General features: G+C 35.2%; 1 protein-coding gene across 1 annotated transcript in view; it reads right to left on the reverse strand.

Moving 5' to 3' along the window:
- Positions 1-9,938: 9,938 nt before the first annotated feature.
- LOC121423829 (sodium bicarbonate transporter-like protein 11) overlaps positions 9,939-17,395 on the reverse strand; it is a 61,540-nt gene continuing 54,083 nt past the window's right edge. Inside the window, exons 11-17 of the mRNA XM_041619334.1 lie at positions 16,599-16,866; positions 15,885-15,991; positions 15,298-15,463; positions 14,531-14,704; positions 13,046-13,241; positions 10,963-11,132; positions 9,939-10,557 (exon numbers count right to left, since the gene is read on the reverse strand). Coding sequence (XP_041475268.1) covers positions 10,494-10,557; positions 10,963-11,132; positions 13,046-13,241; positions 14,531-14,704; positions 15,298-15,463; positions 15,885-15,991; positions 16,599-16,866 — 1,145 coding nt within the window. The 3' untranslated portion in view covers positions 9,939-10,493. The remainder of the gene's footprint in view (positions 10,558-10,962; positions 11,133-13,045; positions 13,242-14,530; positions 14,705-15,297; positions 15,464-15,884; positions 15,992-16,598; positions 16,867-17,395) is intronic.

Here is a 17,395-nt window from a genome sequence, read left to right on the forward strand (position 1 = left end):
TAAGATGGTCCCAAGATGAATTTTTGGGGGGCTCAATGTCCTCTCCCCCTTTTTTTTGCTGCTACACAGTACTACAGAAAGAAAGCAAACACCGAAACTCAATGATTTCTGCACATCTCAATTCTGTATTTCAGTTTCCAATGGAAAACAAAAATAAATTACGTAAGAAAAATGGTGTCACTTCCCATACGCAGAAACAGCAAACTGGTAAACACTGAGAGAACGCCTCACTCTTTGGTACATAGTAGTATGGTATAAACAACAAGGTACTTTAGTTAATCCTCACTACAATAGTAACAGTTTATTTTATCACAGGATAATTACCTTGTATTCTTATGTTAGTTCATCCCATTCTCCATTCACCTTTCCCGATATTGACTGCATATAATTGCAATTGCACAGGTTTACTTCATTTAATTTTGAGTAATTACACTATAGGAATATCAAATTTTCATTCTGAAATTTGAGATACAATCACATAAAGGAAGTTTTGGATATCAAGATAATCTTGATAAAGATGAACTGTATAGTAGCTGACCCCTGTGTAGGTCTTTCTATCCTAACCAAAAGTTGATCTTGATAAACAGAGAAAATTTAAATAAAAAACATCTGATTTTGATGAAATTTCCAGCACTATGCCAGATTTCTCTCTATCAATTCAAATAAACTTTTTGACGGGGTGCACTTCTCTTTCAATCCCAAGGGGAAAATACAAGCAAGAAAAAGATTTGACATATAACTTGTCTTTTATTTCAAGAGTGTTTAAGACCATTGAATACACTACTGTCAAATTATCAAATTCAAATCTGTTTAGTCTGATTATAGATGTATGTACCCAAAACAAAATCAAATTAACAGTCATCACCAGAATTTGCTGTTTAAATTCATTTTCATATCACAAGGAAACACTGTGGATCACATTTTAAAAATCACTTATTTTAGAATCTGTGTCCTGTGATATAGACACAGATCTCACTACCTTCCTAAAACTAGTTTACTGGAAACTTGTTTAATGTGTTGTGAGAACAGTCGAAGCGATCTTCCAAACTGGTTTAGAAAACCACCTCGCGATGAAGTTTTTTCAAGATCGCTTTGCCTTGTTAAACTAGTTTTAGCATAAGTGAGGACACAACTGTTCTTCACACATTTTGAGCTCGCTACACCACACGACAGGTGTAGAATGCCTACAATGCGGTTTCGAATTTCGCACGAAATGTGTTACCCAACTGAAAGCATTTCCATAGCAACAAGATCGCTTTACATGAAGTGATTTTGAAAACCACTTTCGTGCGATCAAGTGGGAATGCTAGCAAAATGATCTTCCAAACCGGTTTCCTGAATCGTTTTCCAGTAAACTAGTTTTAGAAAGCGTAATGAGATTGGCCTAATAGATACAACATAGACATAATTAATCTTATGATCAATTGTAAATTTCTTTATATCATGGTTTACAATTGACTTGTTTCACAATGGTTTACATGGTTTACAATTGGCATGTTTCACAAAGCTGTTTGTTATGTTAAGACGACTATCAGCAACTGGATCACAATGTATGCCCAAACCTCTAAAATTTAATAATGTACATTTGAAATTTCATTAATTTCACCTAAATCATAATAAATATATAATATCTTGGTACTGAAAATGTGTGTTTAAATTATGGCTGTTTGATCCATATCTGCTCATTTATCTAGCATAATGCACTAACATAATTTGGATACCTAATTAGTTTGTCACAGTACAACTGTTACTAAAGTCATTCTTAACTTTATGAACAGCTCTATGAGACATGCCCAAATCTATATTATTTTAATGGGTGCAAATATCTTACCTAATTTCAATTGCAATAATTTTATTTTATTTTGTAAATCTAGCATATAGGTAATCGGGGATGCTTCATGAGAGTTGTCGGCACTGAACGAATTGTTGGCTCTATTTCAGTGAAATCCTTGGTTTTGATTGACAAAGAAGACTGGTTTGTGAATGTTACCATGGTAACTATAAGATGATGACAACTTGTCAATGAGAGGGTGTTTCACAAATGCTAAAATTAACTGAAATAGCCAGGATTTCATTCATCTTGTCATGATAGCAAAATCACAATATCTCTAAAAGGCTACTGAAATTGTTGCATATGATATGATGATAGCAAAATTTCCATACAAATTTTGCATTTGTATGGAAAACGAGTTCAATGAAATAAGCCTTTATTTGAGCTTGTGATTTTTCTAATTTTTTTAAATTATCCTCCCAATTAAAGAGTGAATCTTAGTCATTTTTTAAAGGTTTGGATAGTTGATTGCTCCAAGAAACAACTCAAGTGATATGTCAGGCAATGTTCATGAAACATCCCTGGTAAATACATATCCAGCTATCTCTCAAACAGCACCGTGAGTGGAAGCTAAGTTTCAGGTTGATTAACAAATAGCCGGAATGCATCTCATTGTCTTTCTACGGAGGAAGTATACATTTTCATGTTTAGGATATGAATGCATTTCAGAGTTTGTCTTCGGTTACAATGTGCAGAAACATGACAAGTTTATCAAAGGACAAGTCCACCCCAACATAAACTTTATGTGAATAAAAAGAGAACAATCCAACAAGCGTAACACTGAAAATTTCATCAAAATCGGATGTAAAATAAGAAAGCTATGATATTTAAAAGTTTCGTTTAATTTCACAAAATAGTTCTATTCACATCCAGATCGGTATGCAAATGAGCAGACTGATGATGTCATCCACTCACTACTTATCTTGCATTTTATCTATGAAATATGAAATAATCTAAGTTTTATTTCATTGTCAAGTGAAACAAAGATTAATTCCTCCCTTAACATGTGGAATTAGTATTGTTCAATACTATATTTGGTTCAATTAAGTTGGTCCTTATTGTTAAATCTGTAAAAAAACAAAGGGAATAGTGAGTGAGGGACATCATCGACTGTCTCATTTGCATGTCACTGAGCTGTGCATAAATCACTGTTTAGTGAAAAATAAGCGAAATGTCATAACTTTCTTATTTTACATCCAATTTTGATGAAATATTCAGCGTTATGCCAGTTTGATTTTTCTCTATTTATCGAAATCAACATTTTTCTAGGGTGGACTTGACCTTTAACTATGAATAAAAATGTCGAAAAATGGAAATGATTCTTGAAATTCACTACCCCAACCCCCCCAAAAAAAAAATTGCGATAAATTCAATTATCATCACTATGCATGTTTTATATCTACACTGAAGAAGTGCATGAAAAAAAAACCTCAATCTATAAATTGAGGAAGGTGAAACTGCAAAATTCTTATGGAAGCTTTAAAAAATCGCTTATAAATGTTCACATATCATTTCACCTTAAACTCAAACATCGTATATTGTTCATATATTACATTTGGGGCACATGCTTCAGGTGTTTCCTATACACTTTTCTTACAATGTTTCTTTCAAATTAATCTAATGCACACACTTCAATGATTAGTCAACAATAGTCTGTACACATGAATTTGTTTTGTTTCCGCCTCGTTCTCCCTTTGCCTTGAAATCTACAATATCTGCAAATGTGAAATTTACACCAATGTACATTGTCTTCTCTAAGAAGCAGAGCTGTTTATATACACTTAATTTTCATATAATTTGCAATTTGATATAATATATGTATTTATACATGTTTATGAGGAATATACATGTAGATGTAATACACAAGTTATGAAATGCAAGTCACACAACAATAGTGCAATAGAACAAGTAGCAAAACGCACACACACACACACACACACATATGCATACCTCAGAGAATTGCCTTCTTAGTCTACGTAGGGCAAGATAATTGATGATTATCTTAATGAAAAGCAAAAGGTCACAGCACAAACAAAACACTGAAATTACAAGAAAAACATAATTACAAAATAAATTAACATGAAATCAGATTGTCAGGATCTGAAATATTGTTTGACATCCCATTTAGTTCTAGCTTTGGCACATTAAAGCTGAAGAATGCACACTTATTCTAATATCATGTATGCCAGTAGATAAGGGTGCCATCATACAAAGAGTTACCATTGATCCAATCAACCTGAACTATATGGAAATCCAATAACGTGATACATGTAATTTTTTTTCCCAGGAAATTTGCACATAGGTGGCAGAAGGGGGGGGGAACAGTTCCCCCCTAAATTTGAGGTGGGAGGGGGACGGTCCCCCCCCCCTCTAAATTTTCATTTTATTTTTTGCTTGTCAAAAATTTTCCGTGTCCATCCAAAAAGGTGGCCCCCCTAAATTGTTTGGCTTCCGCCGCCAATGAATTTGCACAATGTTCTTTGTAAGCAAAGAAAACCACCCTGAATTTTCAAGAAACAATAAATGTATGACTGTACATCATATCTAGAAAATACTTTGAGCATGCATTTTAGATGTTGATGGCCATCAATAGTTGTGGTTAATCGGATCAATCGTATCTCTTTGTAAGACAGGGCCCTGAGCCCTGTAACATATAGCTTAGCAATTGATTTTGGGGATGACTTTTACGATTGATCAATCGCAATTATCAATGCAATTAATCATAGAAAACAGCTCTATAATCAAGCTACAGTTGAGGCCAGAAGTTTACATACATCCAGGAAATTCAAAGAAAAGTTGACACTTGCCAAACATCATAAAATCTACTGTATCTTATAAAATATTTGTGCATATTTGTGCTTTCATGACGAATTTGATATCAAACAAATGCGTATATCATGCCCCTTCATCACATTGCTTTGTCATCAGGAGCTGAAAAATATTTAGGTGTCATGTTTACCCCCCTAATCTTCATATTTCAGACAAGTTAGAAATTAAAACTTGACAAAAACATTTCATATTTTTGCTAGTTACTTCTCCACACAAAAATGTCAGATTACACTGTTTTTGTTCAGTGGTGACATACATGTATCATGATAGAAAATGTAATATAAATCATAGATTTGATATTTATATATTTCTATGAAACGATGTTTGAAAATATACTAAAAAACAATAGAATACATTTAGCATGAATGTTATTTATTTTTCTTCAAAGTAAATTCCACCTGAAATACATGTATACTTTAATCCCAATAATGTGAAAGAGCTTAATAGGCTCTTCAATTTTATACCAAATTTGTCATTGTAGTATTTATATTTCTGAAGATATAGTAAATTTTACAATGTTTGGCAAGTGAACAAATTTCACTGAATTCCATGGGTGTATGTAAACTCTTGGCCTCAACTGTATATGTTACAGGGCTCTGCTCAGCTTATACCATTTTATAGAAAGCAAGAACAGGCCTGTGAGTCTATGTAAACCTATTGGATTAAAATGAATTGTCAAAATTATATCATTCTGAACAAATTTCAAATGTATTTTAGAAAGGTATCGTCTGCATCGATAAGCATTAGGAAAGAAATTCAAATAAACTCTAATTGAATAGATATGTGGAATTATATTTATAACAGGAAAGGGGGCGGGGATGCTTTTAATATCAGTGCAGCTGTGAAAATGACACTTTGTATATATGTTTACACTCACTCTGAGGCCTCCTTTAGACTTGTAGGACCCTTTACAAAGGTGGCTGATAAAAGTGATATTCAAGGTGAACTGTAAATTATCAAGTTGGTGAATTGATAAATTCATTAAAAGGATTCAGCCTTACATGTACATCAACAAAACAAAATTGTTCACAGTCACTATGTAAAAAGAGCACACTTTCACTTGAATATTTCTCCAGAGTTGTATCAACAATGAAAGAATGAACTTTGTTTTACAGAATGAAATAAACCAAAGCAGTACTTTGTTGGACATATTATCATTCAGCAGTACTATGCCAAGTAAAGTAGGTATACATGTATCAATAACCACCACGACTACGCCATTGTAGTTTAACCAGTACCATATTCCACAAGACTTGTTCTTTGCACATGAATGATTTCAAAACAACAAGTAAACTGACCATGGAATTTTATTTCATGACAAATGTTTTGCCTCATTTGATAGCACAATAATAGCACCTGTTTCTACGGTATGGGAATGGTCTCAGCTTTCCAAAGAGAATCCCCAAACATATATCAATAAATATGAAGTACTTTGAATTGTTTTCAATGCCTTTATAGGTACTACTCAAACGTTTGAGATCGCATACTTTGCTCACAGTTGCATCATAATATCGCACCAACAGTTGAAAAAGAAAGAAAAGAAAAAGATTTCTGGTTGATGATATCCGTTTATGAAACTTTGGTATGTATCATCGCATTTCACTTCAGACGGTATTGGTTATCAACTTTTGAACAACACAGACAGATTGCACTGCATATTCTGAATGCCCATTAACTCATGAAATTTCTTTGGTGCCATTATTAAGTACCTCCAAGTCCCTGGTTAAGATTGTAAATAATATACCATGTTACAACAGTAGTTAGTAATAAATATGCCACCTTTTACCAATGCAGCCACAATATATAAATGCAAAACAATAAATAGAGTGCACTATATATGCACCTTAATCTATATTAAATGCCGATTTTATCTTGGTCAAGCAGGTCACATTTCATCTGGTCCTGATAAAATTGCACACAAAATATTTATGTTTGGTCGCAGCAACAAATATTTCTTGAGAATTTTGCACTTCAATCATACTCAAGAATAAATAGATCAAAACTGACCCCAAATAAGTTGATAACTGGTACCTTCTTAACAGTATGTCTGAGTACTACAAATGAGTACAATTCAAAGTACTATATTGCTTACAAAGTAAAATTCTGAGTAAAACAATAAATATGACAAACCTAGATACAAACCTTTGAGCAAATAATGAACATTAGTGCTGGCAATGAATAACTTAACATCAAATAAGCCTCTACAGAATTATTTTGCAATAGAAGACCCTCTCCAGGACAGCGTGTACGCTTTTTTTGAGAGTTCTTCTTCAAGGTTCAAAGAAAACATGAACAGTTTGGCAACTTATAAGGAGAAGTATTACACTGGATGTTGAAGCAACAAAATAAGTTGATAGCATAAAGTATAACAGGGAAACATGAAAGATTAAAACAGCATGCTAAAGAATAAAGAAATAATTTCACTCCCACCTCAATACATAAATGAGCTAAACCTATTTGTCTGTTGATTAATGCTGATTCTGATAGTAGACCATTGCACAAAATGAACCCTATTGCATCATGAATACGGCAGCTAACCACAGGTTGTAATTGATTTTTAAAGTTTGATTTTGATACCGGCAATCAGAATCTCATAAATTCAGAAGTTTGTCCACTTTTATACTTGACTAAGATAAGTAATATATAATATCGACAAAAAATCTGAATAAATATGAATGTTAATTGTTAAAGGTTTGGGGTTTGCAAGTCAAAGAACTTTTAAAAAATTGGACAAGCAATGGCAAATCACAATGTATTAATATAATGAAATTGCTCTGTAATTCGTGACAACTGCCCCAAAATAAGAAATATAATCCTTCTCATTGTGGCATATTCATACATGGTTGTTCAATTGAGGTGGGAACAAGTGGGCACATTTCCATACAGAGATTGTAAAGATCTTTGCTGAATAGATATGGACAACTAGTCATGACTCTGACAAAATCATCATTTAGTAGCTAAAGTCAGTCCTGAAGACTAATAGATTAAAAGAAGCCGTTTTCGACATCTATCCCCTGTGAAGGAATGCTAGTATTTTGCACGATACAAATGCTGGTCTTATTTACTCCATGCTTTGATTTTCATGTCACCATAGTGCAGGTGGGGGGGTGTTTCGCAAAGATTTAAGTATGACTTAAGTTGCACTTAAATGCCGATGCGTACATGATATGCAACGCGCGATCTTATTGATAGATACGCATTAGTGCGCGATCTTATTGATAGATATGCATTAGTGCGCGTCCTCTTGACACGATCTGACCAATGCGGGCAAGCCTTTTATACCGTACGCAACTCGGTATTCAAGTATGACTCTAAGTCATACTTAAATCTTTGTGAAACACCCCCCTGGTTGAATAGTCATTTAAAAGGTACAAGTAGAAACTTGATGTGACATCCCTGCTGGGTAATGAAATGCAATACAATTACAGTTGAACTTGCTTTAGTGACCATCTGTCTATAAATAGTTTGCTTTTGCTTGAAATGTGTTCGCTAAGACATGCATTATTGGAACTAGCTCATAAAGACCACTTTTGTCTACATCGGACAGTCTCTATAGACATGCTTCAGTGCACTTTAGTTTCTTTGCTGAGTACATCAATACCCTTTTAATCAAATATACTGTATACAGAGATTTGAATGTAAGTTGCATAAAACAGGAAGAGTCAGAACACATCAAGTAACAAATACATGATATAGTCACAAAAAAATAAATAATGTCATATTTTATATCACAAGTCAAATGACATTGATTATAATGAATATGAATAAGAGTGCAGTTCATTTGAAGGACAAATAAATATAAAGGTGTTTCTAGAGTACTAGTTATTTAATGCCAATAATAGTACATTACTTGCAACTATAATTCTTGTTTGTCCCTCAATGGGTGGTCAACGAGGAGTCAGAGATGACATGGTGATTTCAAGTTCAGAGTTGACCTTTTGGTGTTGGTGTTAGGGCAATTTTTACACGATTATAACACCAAACATAAAATGAAGGTCGCGAAAAGTCACTCACTAGTTGTTGAGATGTCAATAATGTGATCTGAATAAGTTTTACAAATTCTGAGTAAATTTTGGAGCACGGGGAAGCAATCAAAATTTGAACACCAACAGCAAGGCCAACATCGGACTTGAAATCACCTTTTGTGATTTTCATTTCCTTGTTGACCACCCATTGTGAGACAAATAGGAATAGGAGCAAGTATCGTTATCCACAATTGATAATATCTTTAGCCTCGTTGATAGTACATTAATTCATTTACATGCCAATGCTTCACCCGTATTTTCAAGCATACAGCAAAGAAGAGCAAAAATATGTTTGAACTCTATAATCTTTAATAACATATGTACATATTCATGGGAATTCTACAAAAAATTCCTGCATAGAACAAGGTACATTTCATGTCAGTGATCATTGAAATGAACAACAAAATATTTACAACTTTCTTGTATACCACCAGGCGTTACATGGGAATTATTATGAACATTTGCAACAGATATCAACTTTATCAACACGATTACACTTCATTATGCATTATCCTCTTGTTCATAAGAATGGGGAAAGCCTTTTCAATATGTGGCCTATTACTCAATCAAGAATATGCTATAGAGTAAAAAATATTCCAATTATTCTAAAATCATATAGATGCAAATAGAACATTAATCAAATTCATTCATCTTTCATTCAATTCATCTAACAGATGGCCAAGTGCAAACAATACAATGATTGTGTCCATATGCCGGAGATTGACACTTTATGCACAAAGGCATATTATATGGGCATAAGCCGGAGGAGAGATGACGGGCATGTATTAAGAAAGGGCTCACGGTTGTTGGTTCGAGGAGGGGATGTCTAAAGATGACAATGGAAGAGGCAAGTGGAGGGGGGGGGGGAAGAACGAGGGTTTGGTCGAGGTTGGAGGATGCACTGAATCATACAAAGTGAAGGGGGGAGAAGGGGTTAATGGCGACTGCCACGAGTGTGGGGGGTGATTCCAGTGATCCCTCTTCAACTGGGACAAAACTGGATTTACTACTTTGGACTGCTACTACTTTGTTTCAATGCAAAATGTGGGGGGAAGGTTCTGCCAAGAATCATTCGATAAATTTTTAATAAGAATAAAGTCATTGGATTGTATACTCATCACAAGAAATCCAAACCAAGGATCTAATATGCTTCAACAAGGTATTCATCAACACTGCTGCTCTCAACCCAGGTGAGGTGAATGCACAACCAACTGGATTAATCTTTTAAATGCACCAAATGCTGGCAACAGCAGATGGGAGGGGAGGTGGGGGTTAAGACTGGGTAATACATAGTGCACCCTCTACAAATTGGTAACTAGATAGACATTATATAAATGCTATAGATTATAATCAATTAATCAACTCTATTCAGCTGCAAAACCAATGTGATCTTGGAGATCTCGATATAGCGTTCTGGCTCGAAACAGCCTGAAGCTGCTCTTCAAGGCTGACCTACCCAGAAGAAAGATTGTGCTTCATGTACAGTAAACTGCATACAAACAGACAGGCAGACAAACAGGTGGTTGTACAGACGCGTACACAGGAAGGGTTGTCTAAGAAACTACGATCATAAGGTGTTGCACGTTGACTTCTTGCCCACCCATCTCTCTAGGAGACTGAGGTGATGATCATGAATAATGCATGACTGAGTGATCATGAATAACGCACGAATAATCATGAATAATGCATGAGTAATCATGAATAATGCTTAAGAAATAACGAGCAATGGTCACACATGGAGCTTGGATGTTGTTGTCGTTGTCACCATGGGCGATAGAAACGAGCGGCCGTTCTGATGCCTGACCATCCTAGTGGCTTCGATCCAGAGCATCCAGGAATTTGAGGTCGATAAGGAATGGTACTAACTTGTGCCTGGAGAGTGACAGATAAAAACAATACCATTTAACTTATACCACCTTCATAATTATAATAATCATAATAAAAACAACAACAAAAAATAGTAATGATAATATTCTGTTCTATGTATATGCGGCACATATATGTAGATGAGATTTGAACTGTAGCTGATTAGAATCAAAATGATAGTGTATCTAATTGAACACACCCAATAAAGGCTCACCAGTTTTGTGTATAGTTGCGTATAACTTAAAAACAATTTTATGAATAGCCACATCCCATTTTCCAGAACATTATTCATTATATGATTGAAAAGTGGGTCCTGATACTATTGGTTGTGTGTGTGCACATAATCCATCATTAATTTGGCGTAAACAATGCGTAGATTTAACAATGACCAGTGATGACCATCCTACTTACCTAATAGGTAGAAAGGTGAGAATAAGGAGAGGGAAGACCATTTTGAGGTAGGGCCACGGAGAGAAGCCAAACCCACATAGGATACCAAGCTGTAAGAGTTGAACAGCCGTGAAGAGATGCATCTTACGCTGGGGTACTCTTCTCACATAGTGGTTGGGAGGGTACGCAGCCTGTAGCAAGATATGACAAGACAAGTCATGAATAATGCATGAATGATCATAAATAATGCATGAGTAATAAGCTGAGCAGAGCCCTGTCACATATACAGTTGAGGCCAAAAGTTTACATACACCCATGTAATTCAGTGAAATCTGTTTGCTTGCCAAACATCATAAAATTTACTTTATCTTCAGAAAAATAAATACTACCATGACTAATTTGGTATCAAATGAAAGAGCATATTAAGCTCTTTCACATAATTGGGATTAAAGTATACATGTATTTCAGGTGGAATTTTCTTTGAAGAAAAATATTCTTCTGGGGATTATTTACAGAGAGTTACAATTGATTCGATCAACCTCAGCTGTATGGAAATCCATCATTGTCATAATTATTGCTACAGAAACTTTGTAAAATAATAATAATAATAATAATTGTAAATTTATATTGCGCAATTTCTATTTGGATATTTGGTTGACCAAAATATACTTGGTCAACAAAGAGGAGCACACTGAATGTGATGTATGTATGAATACATATCATATCTAGAAAAAATTTTGAACAAACAAGCATTTTAGATGTTGGTGTTCCTGGCTTTCCATAGTTATGGTTGTTAGGATCAATCAAAATTTTTAGTTAAGAATGGGCTAAGGGGAGCATTTTATGTATCAAATGGTAAGTGGCTTTCATCATGACTAGAATTGTTAGTTACTGTAATCCTTGCATCTGATAGTACACATACATTAAAATTGGTATTGCAGATAGTGTAGATTGAGTGGTGATTAAGCCTGGGGATACTTTTCAAATATTTGTGCTACTGTGGATTTCAATAATATTATATGATAACAGTCTTGTAAGTTTCACTTTAAAGTCACATTAACTGTAATGTGAAACACCTCCACATGCATTAGTTATTTAAAATGGGGAAAAATGGGTGGGAAAGATATTTGTAAGACCTGTCAATTTTCATGAAAGCTATTACTTTTTAACAATTCATTTGAATTCTTAAATAATACTTATGCATTAACCTGAACCCCCCCCCCCCTTCCCGAGTATTTAATAGGAAAATAATTTTGACTGTTAAAGAGGCCATTTCAAATCACTGTATGGAAACATTAAAGGGGAATCCAGCCTTGGCCATACAATGTTGTGTTGGGAAGGAGAAAAATGAATTAAACAGAATGGTGAAAGTTTGAAAGAAATCGGACAAGCAATAAGAAAGTTATAGCTGCTTTAAAATTGAGATCACTAATACCATGTAGATATCAAATTGGCAACTGGGTAAGTAAATTATGACAAGGGGCAAGGACAACTTTCCCATAGGCCATGTACTTTATTATCAGGGATTTGTGGTTTTCTCCTAATTACCCATTCCCCTGGGGCAGTAATCTAAATATAACCCAGGTAGTATATTGTTTAATGTCCTCATGAAAGAAAAATACAATTTGAAATAAAACTTTTGGGGAAAATGACATTTTAGCCATAATATGTATTGAAGTACATGGAAGAGTAGTCCTTGCCTTACATCACTATGACATCACATAAGCGGCCAATTTGAAGTCTCCATAGGTATAGTGATTACCAATATTTACAAATTTTAAAAATTCATAACTTTCTTGTTATTTGTCCAATATTGTTCAAACTTTCACCTATCAACTTGTCTGATTTTCCTTTTTCTTATAAAAACAAGTTTTTATTTGGGTTGGATTCCCCTTTAAGACAATCATCCAAAGCTGCCAACCTTGAAATTCCATTTCCTTCAAAAATTTTGAAAAAAATACCAAAATCATCATAAAATCATCATTCTTACAAGTTTCAAATATCCTACTTCAAGGGGAAATATCATGTTTAGTGTCCCTTTCCCCTTAAAAATCCTCCTAAACAGGATAAAATGCTGCTAATTGGCAGCTCTGATCATCCTTACCTGTTCCGTGATGAGCAGTACGATGCGTTCAAAGAGCTGGTTGCCATCGAGGGCGGTATACGCAATATAGAGGAATAGGCCGTAGAGGACAGCCTTAGGGATATACTGAAGCGGGGTAGGTAACATCATGATAGATAGACCTATCATGATGTGTGAGAAGAGTGTTGTTAAACGGGTCTCTCTTACTCTCACCACACTGCAAAGAAACAGATTAGAAGCATTAGGAATTATCACTTTCAAGCCTCATGGTACTAGGGGGTCAAGTCTTATACCCTTTTCATAAACCCAATTATGCGGCTACTAGCATAATTTGGTCGTAAAATTGGAGGCGGACCAGAGTTCTCCGCATTATTTTGATGCTGCTATTATCCGCATAATAGCAGCATCGGGACAAGATTTTGAGTTTATGAACGCATTTCCAAAAGATGCGGATAATTGCCATGGTGCGGTCACAAGGTCACCCCTTTTCCAACACAACCGCATCGGAGGGGGCTTGTCCAGTTGTCATGACGATTATCCGCCTTTTTCAGGACGGGCACTCGTAAAAATAATGTGGCTTATTTTCGGAGTTTGTGAACGCAATTTTTATTGAATATCCGCATTACTCTTAGGCGGCTAATTGGAGGATAGGTTTATGAAAGGAGTACTAGAAACAATGGAATAAAAGTTGCACCGACCAACTCATGATAACTCATGACATCATAATAATTCAATCTCTATGCTACAACTCACGTCATACAATGTCATGATTTCATTATCATGTCAAGAGTCAGGTGGAATGATGTCATGGTTTTGGCAGTCAAGTCTTTAAAACAATTGACCACAGTTGCGCTGACAAACTCGTGACATAATGATTCTAATTTGATGTTACAATCACGTCATATGATGTCATGATTATCATGTCAAGTGTCATGGGGAACAATGTCATTAATTTGTCTGTAGAAATCTCCAAGATCAATGCAAGCCCCAAGTCTCATTAGCACTCGGTGCAAACTTAGGCAGTAGTTTGATCTGCAAGATTTGTAACAGGCAGACCACTGAAGACTTCATACTACTTAACTAAATCTATATACTCCATCGAACAAAGATTGCAGGGATTCAAAAGATGTTTTATAAACAGTCACCATTCATCATTATCTACCAGAAGATGGCGAAGTGGATCTCAACATGAGGAAATAAGTGCATGCACAAGTGACTGGTCATATATTTGCCCTAGCACATATATTTACCAATTACCAGTGATGAATGGTCATGAGTAAAGTATAATGAATGCTCATCAAATAACTAACTAGAATCCACATCACTATAATATGAATCATATAATACACATCATTACACTCTGGCATTATTAGAATTACCAGGGCTGCCACCTTTGAAACGGTAAAAAAACATAACCGTTCCAAAGGTATCTACCTCGTGCAAATAATTCTTATTAATGCCCTCAATCGTGCGTATCATCATCTACCAATCAATCATATTACTTACATGTGATAGACGTGTCCCTGGTCTACTCTCTCCTCTACATCGGCTAGCGCCCTCACATGGAGTGGAGAGTGAGGGAGAGCCGCATGGACCCATGGCAGACCAAAGATTGATACAAAGCAATTCATGATGGCTACCACAAACAGGTCAAGATGGTACGCTGTCCCTTTCTTCAATCTAGGAAAAGTAAATTCAGGAATGGTATGAAATTTTTTTAATACATTCAAAATCTGGAAATATTTCTGCAAGCAAATGATAACAATTCCTCTGTATATTTTTCAGACTCATGATTAGGTGTGATTACCTAACACAAATTTTATTTTCTCAAAAATACAACTTAGCTCTTCCTTACCTCTTCAAAAAAAAACACTGACATATCATAAAGTTTTAAATAATAATAAAAATATTTCTAACGCAGACATATCCACTCCATGAAATGCTCAATAATCTCCAAGTGTTAATACTATGCAACATCAACTTACTGTACTACAGTGTTATGCATTTACTCAAAAATATATTCACTCATTTTATCCCAGGGTGGCATCTGTAAAAAAATATATGGACACAAATCACCCAGAAAACCACTCACAAGAGACTTCATTAAAGCAGGTAAATATAATTATGGCAAATCCTTGTGTGCTAAAACTCCTCTCAGACAATGCCACTTTTGAATGCACAAAGCCAAGTAAATTATCCTTATTGAACCTTAAATATGTGTAATCTCAAATACAAATGTTCTTGATAGTGAAATAGGTTATGAGTATGCTCACTTGTTTGCTGGGTTGTTAACCAGGGCGCTAGATATGTTTTGATCCATGAAAAAGAGGAGCGAGAGACAGAATCCTAGCCCCATGGAGCCGGCCACCATACCAATAGAGATACCTTCAAACTTGGTCACGTTGAGCACTTCACCATCATTATAACTGAAGATATCCGCTGAAAAACAAAAAGAGAATATTATTATTGTATACCTTCTGTTGATATGAACATCATATGCTCAAGAATTGATGAGGGCTGAAACAAGTGAAGGTAAGAGGGACATATCCATTTTTCACATTAAGTGCAGATGTAAATATGAAAATTTCTTCTTAAAAATTGAATTTCATTTTGTTTTAAATGAAGAAAATGTCTTCTTTAAAATGAAGAAAATGTTTTCTTTTTCATTTTCTCCCATTGACTCTATTCCTTTTTGCTGTTCATTTTATTTATACTTATTCATATTTACATGCTCAGAACCCAAATATTGTTTTTATAAAATAAACAGGAAATAAAAAAGTTGCCATTTCAAAGATTATTGGGGAAAAATGATATCAAGGCTACCAATTTGAGAATTCATTTTTTTTTCATGGATCCATACCTTCAGTTCCCCTGAAGACGTAGGAGCCGACAAAGGACATGATAAGGACAGCCACTGGAAGGGCGTAGTCGGCTAGAGCCTCTCGCTTGCTTGCATCAAGAAACGGACTGTGAAGACAAACGAGATGAGTAAATTGATTTTGGGATGATCACATCATATGCTGACCCAATTTCACATTCATTTGAAGCTCAGTGATACGGTTACACTGAATTTTGAGGGAATGTGTTTCAAGGTGAAGAATGTTCTAAGTTGAGGAGTAAAGACACTGCAAAGACGAATCATGACACGTAAATTGGTGATTGCATCATACGGTGGCCTAATTTCACAATCACATGCAGTTTTATTGCGGTCACATTGAATTGTGGGAAATGCATAGTTATAAAGGTACATAGCAGGGAATGTTTCACAAAGAGTTAGCCATATTGTGCCGAGCATGATAAGCAGAAAGAGGATACTGGAATATCTATCTGTCTGTCTGTGTCTATTTATCTATTTTTCTATCTATCTATCTATCTATCTAACTATCCATCCATCCATCTAAATATCCATCGATCCATCCAACCAACTATTTATCTATCTATCTATCTAACTATCTATCTATCCATCCAACCATCCATCCATCCATCCACATCTATCTATCTATCTGTCTATCTATCTATCTATCTAACTATCCATCCATCCATCCATCTATCTTACATCTGTTAATCAACTCACCTTTTAGTGAAGTTATAAAGCGTTACACCAAGCCATAGTGTGCCGAGCATTAGAAGCAGATAGAGGATACTGGAATCCCTGTGGCACTCCGGAGTGGAAGAAGAGGCGAGGGTAGTGGAGATTTGGCTTGAGATATTGCTGAAGAGTGTAGTGGTGGGGTCTGTATTGCTATCATTGAGGGTTGTCATGGACGGTTGGGTTGAGATAAGGAGGTCACCGGCAGCGGGAACCCCTGTGCACTCGCTTGCATGGTAATGTTTGTTAAATTCTACAAAGAAATTTAAATGTATGTGGTGAATTAGTTCATCATAGCTCTTTCAGGGAGAAGTAACACAAACGTAGGATTCATTTGCTCACATTTAATGCAGTTTTTAGTGTTATACTAAAAATCCATGAGTCAACCATAACCAAGCTGATATTTTATGTTCTCCAGTTAGAAAAACGAAGATTCTGAATAAAAAAATTACATAACTGGTAGAAATTGACTTACTAAAATTCATAAAATTTAATTGATCACCTGCCCAGTAAAATAAAATATACAATTTGTATAGCGCATGCATCCACCTTGCTAGGTGCTCAAGGTGCTTTCGGTCAAGCTAGTCTACCAATTCCGATGCAAACAGCTTTTTGAGGAATTACTTCCTGCTGGTACCCATTTACCTCACCTGGGTTGAGTGCAGCACAATGTGGGTAAATTTCTTGCTACGGAAAACACGCCATGGCTTGGAATTGAACCCTCGTCCTTCAGATTGAAAGAAGAGTCTTAACTACTAGACCACGACACTCCCAAAAGTAAT

This window comes from Lytechinus variegatus, chromosome 11, assembly GCF_018143015.1.
Source record: "Lytechinus variegatus isolate NC3 chromosome 11, Lvar_3.0, whole genome shotgun sequence".
Taxonomy (NCBI): Eukaryota; Metazoa; Echinodermata; class Echinoidea; order Temnopleuroida; family Toxopneustidae; genus Lytechinus; species Lytechinus variegatus.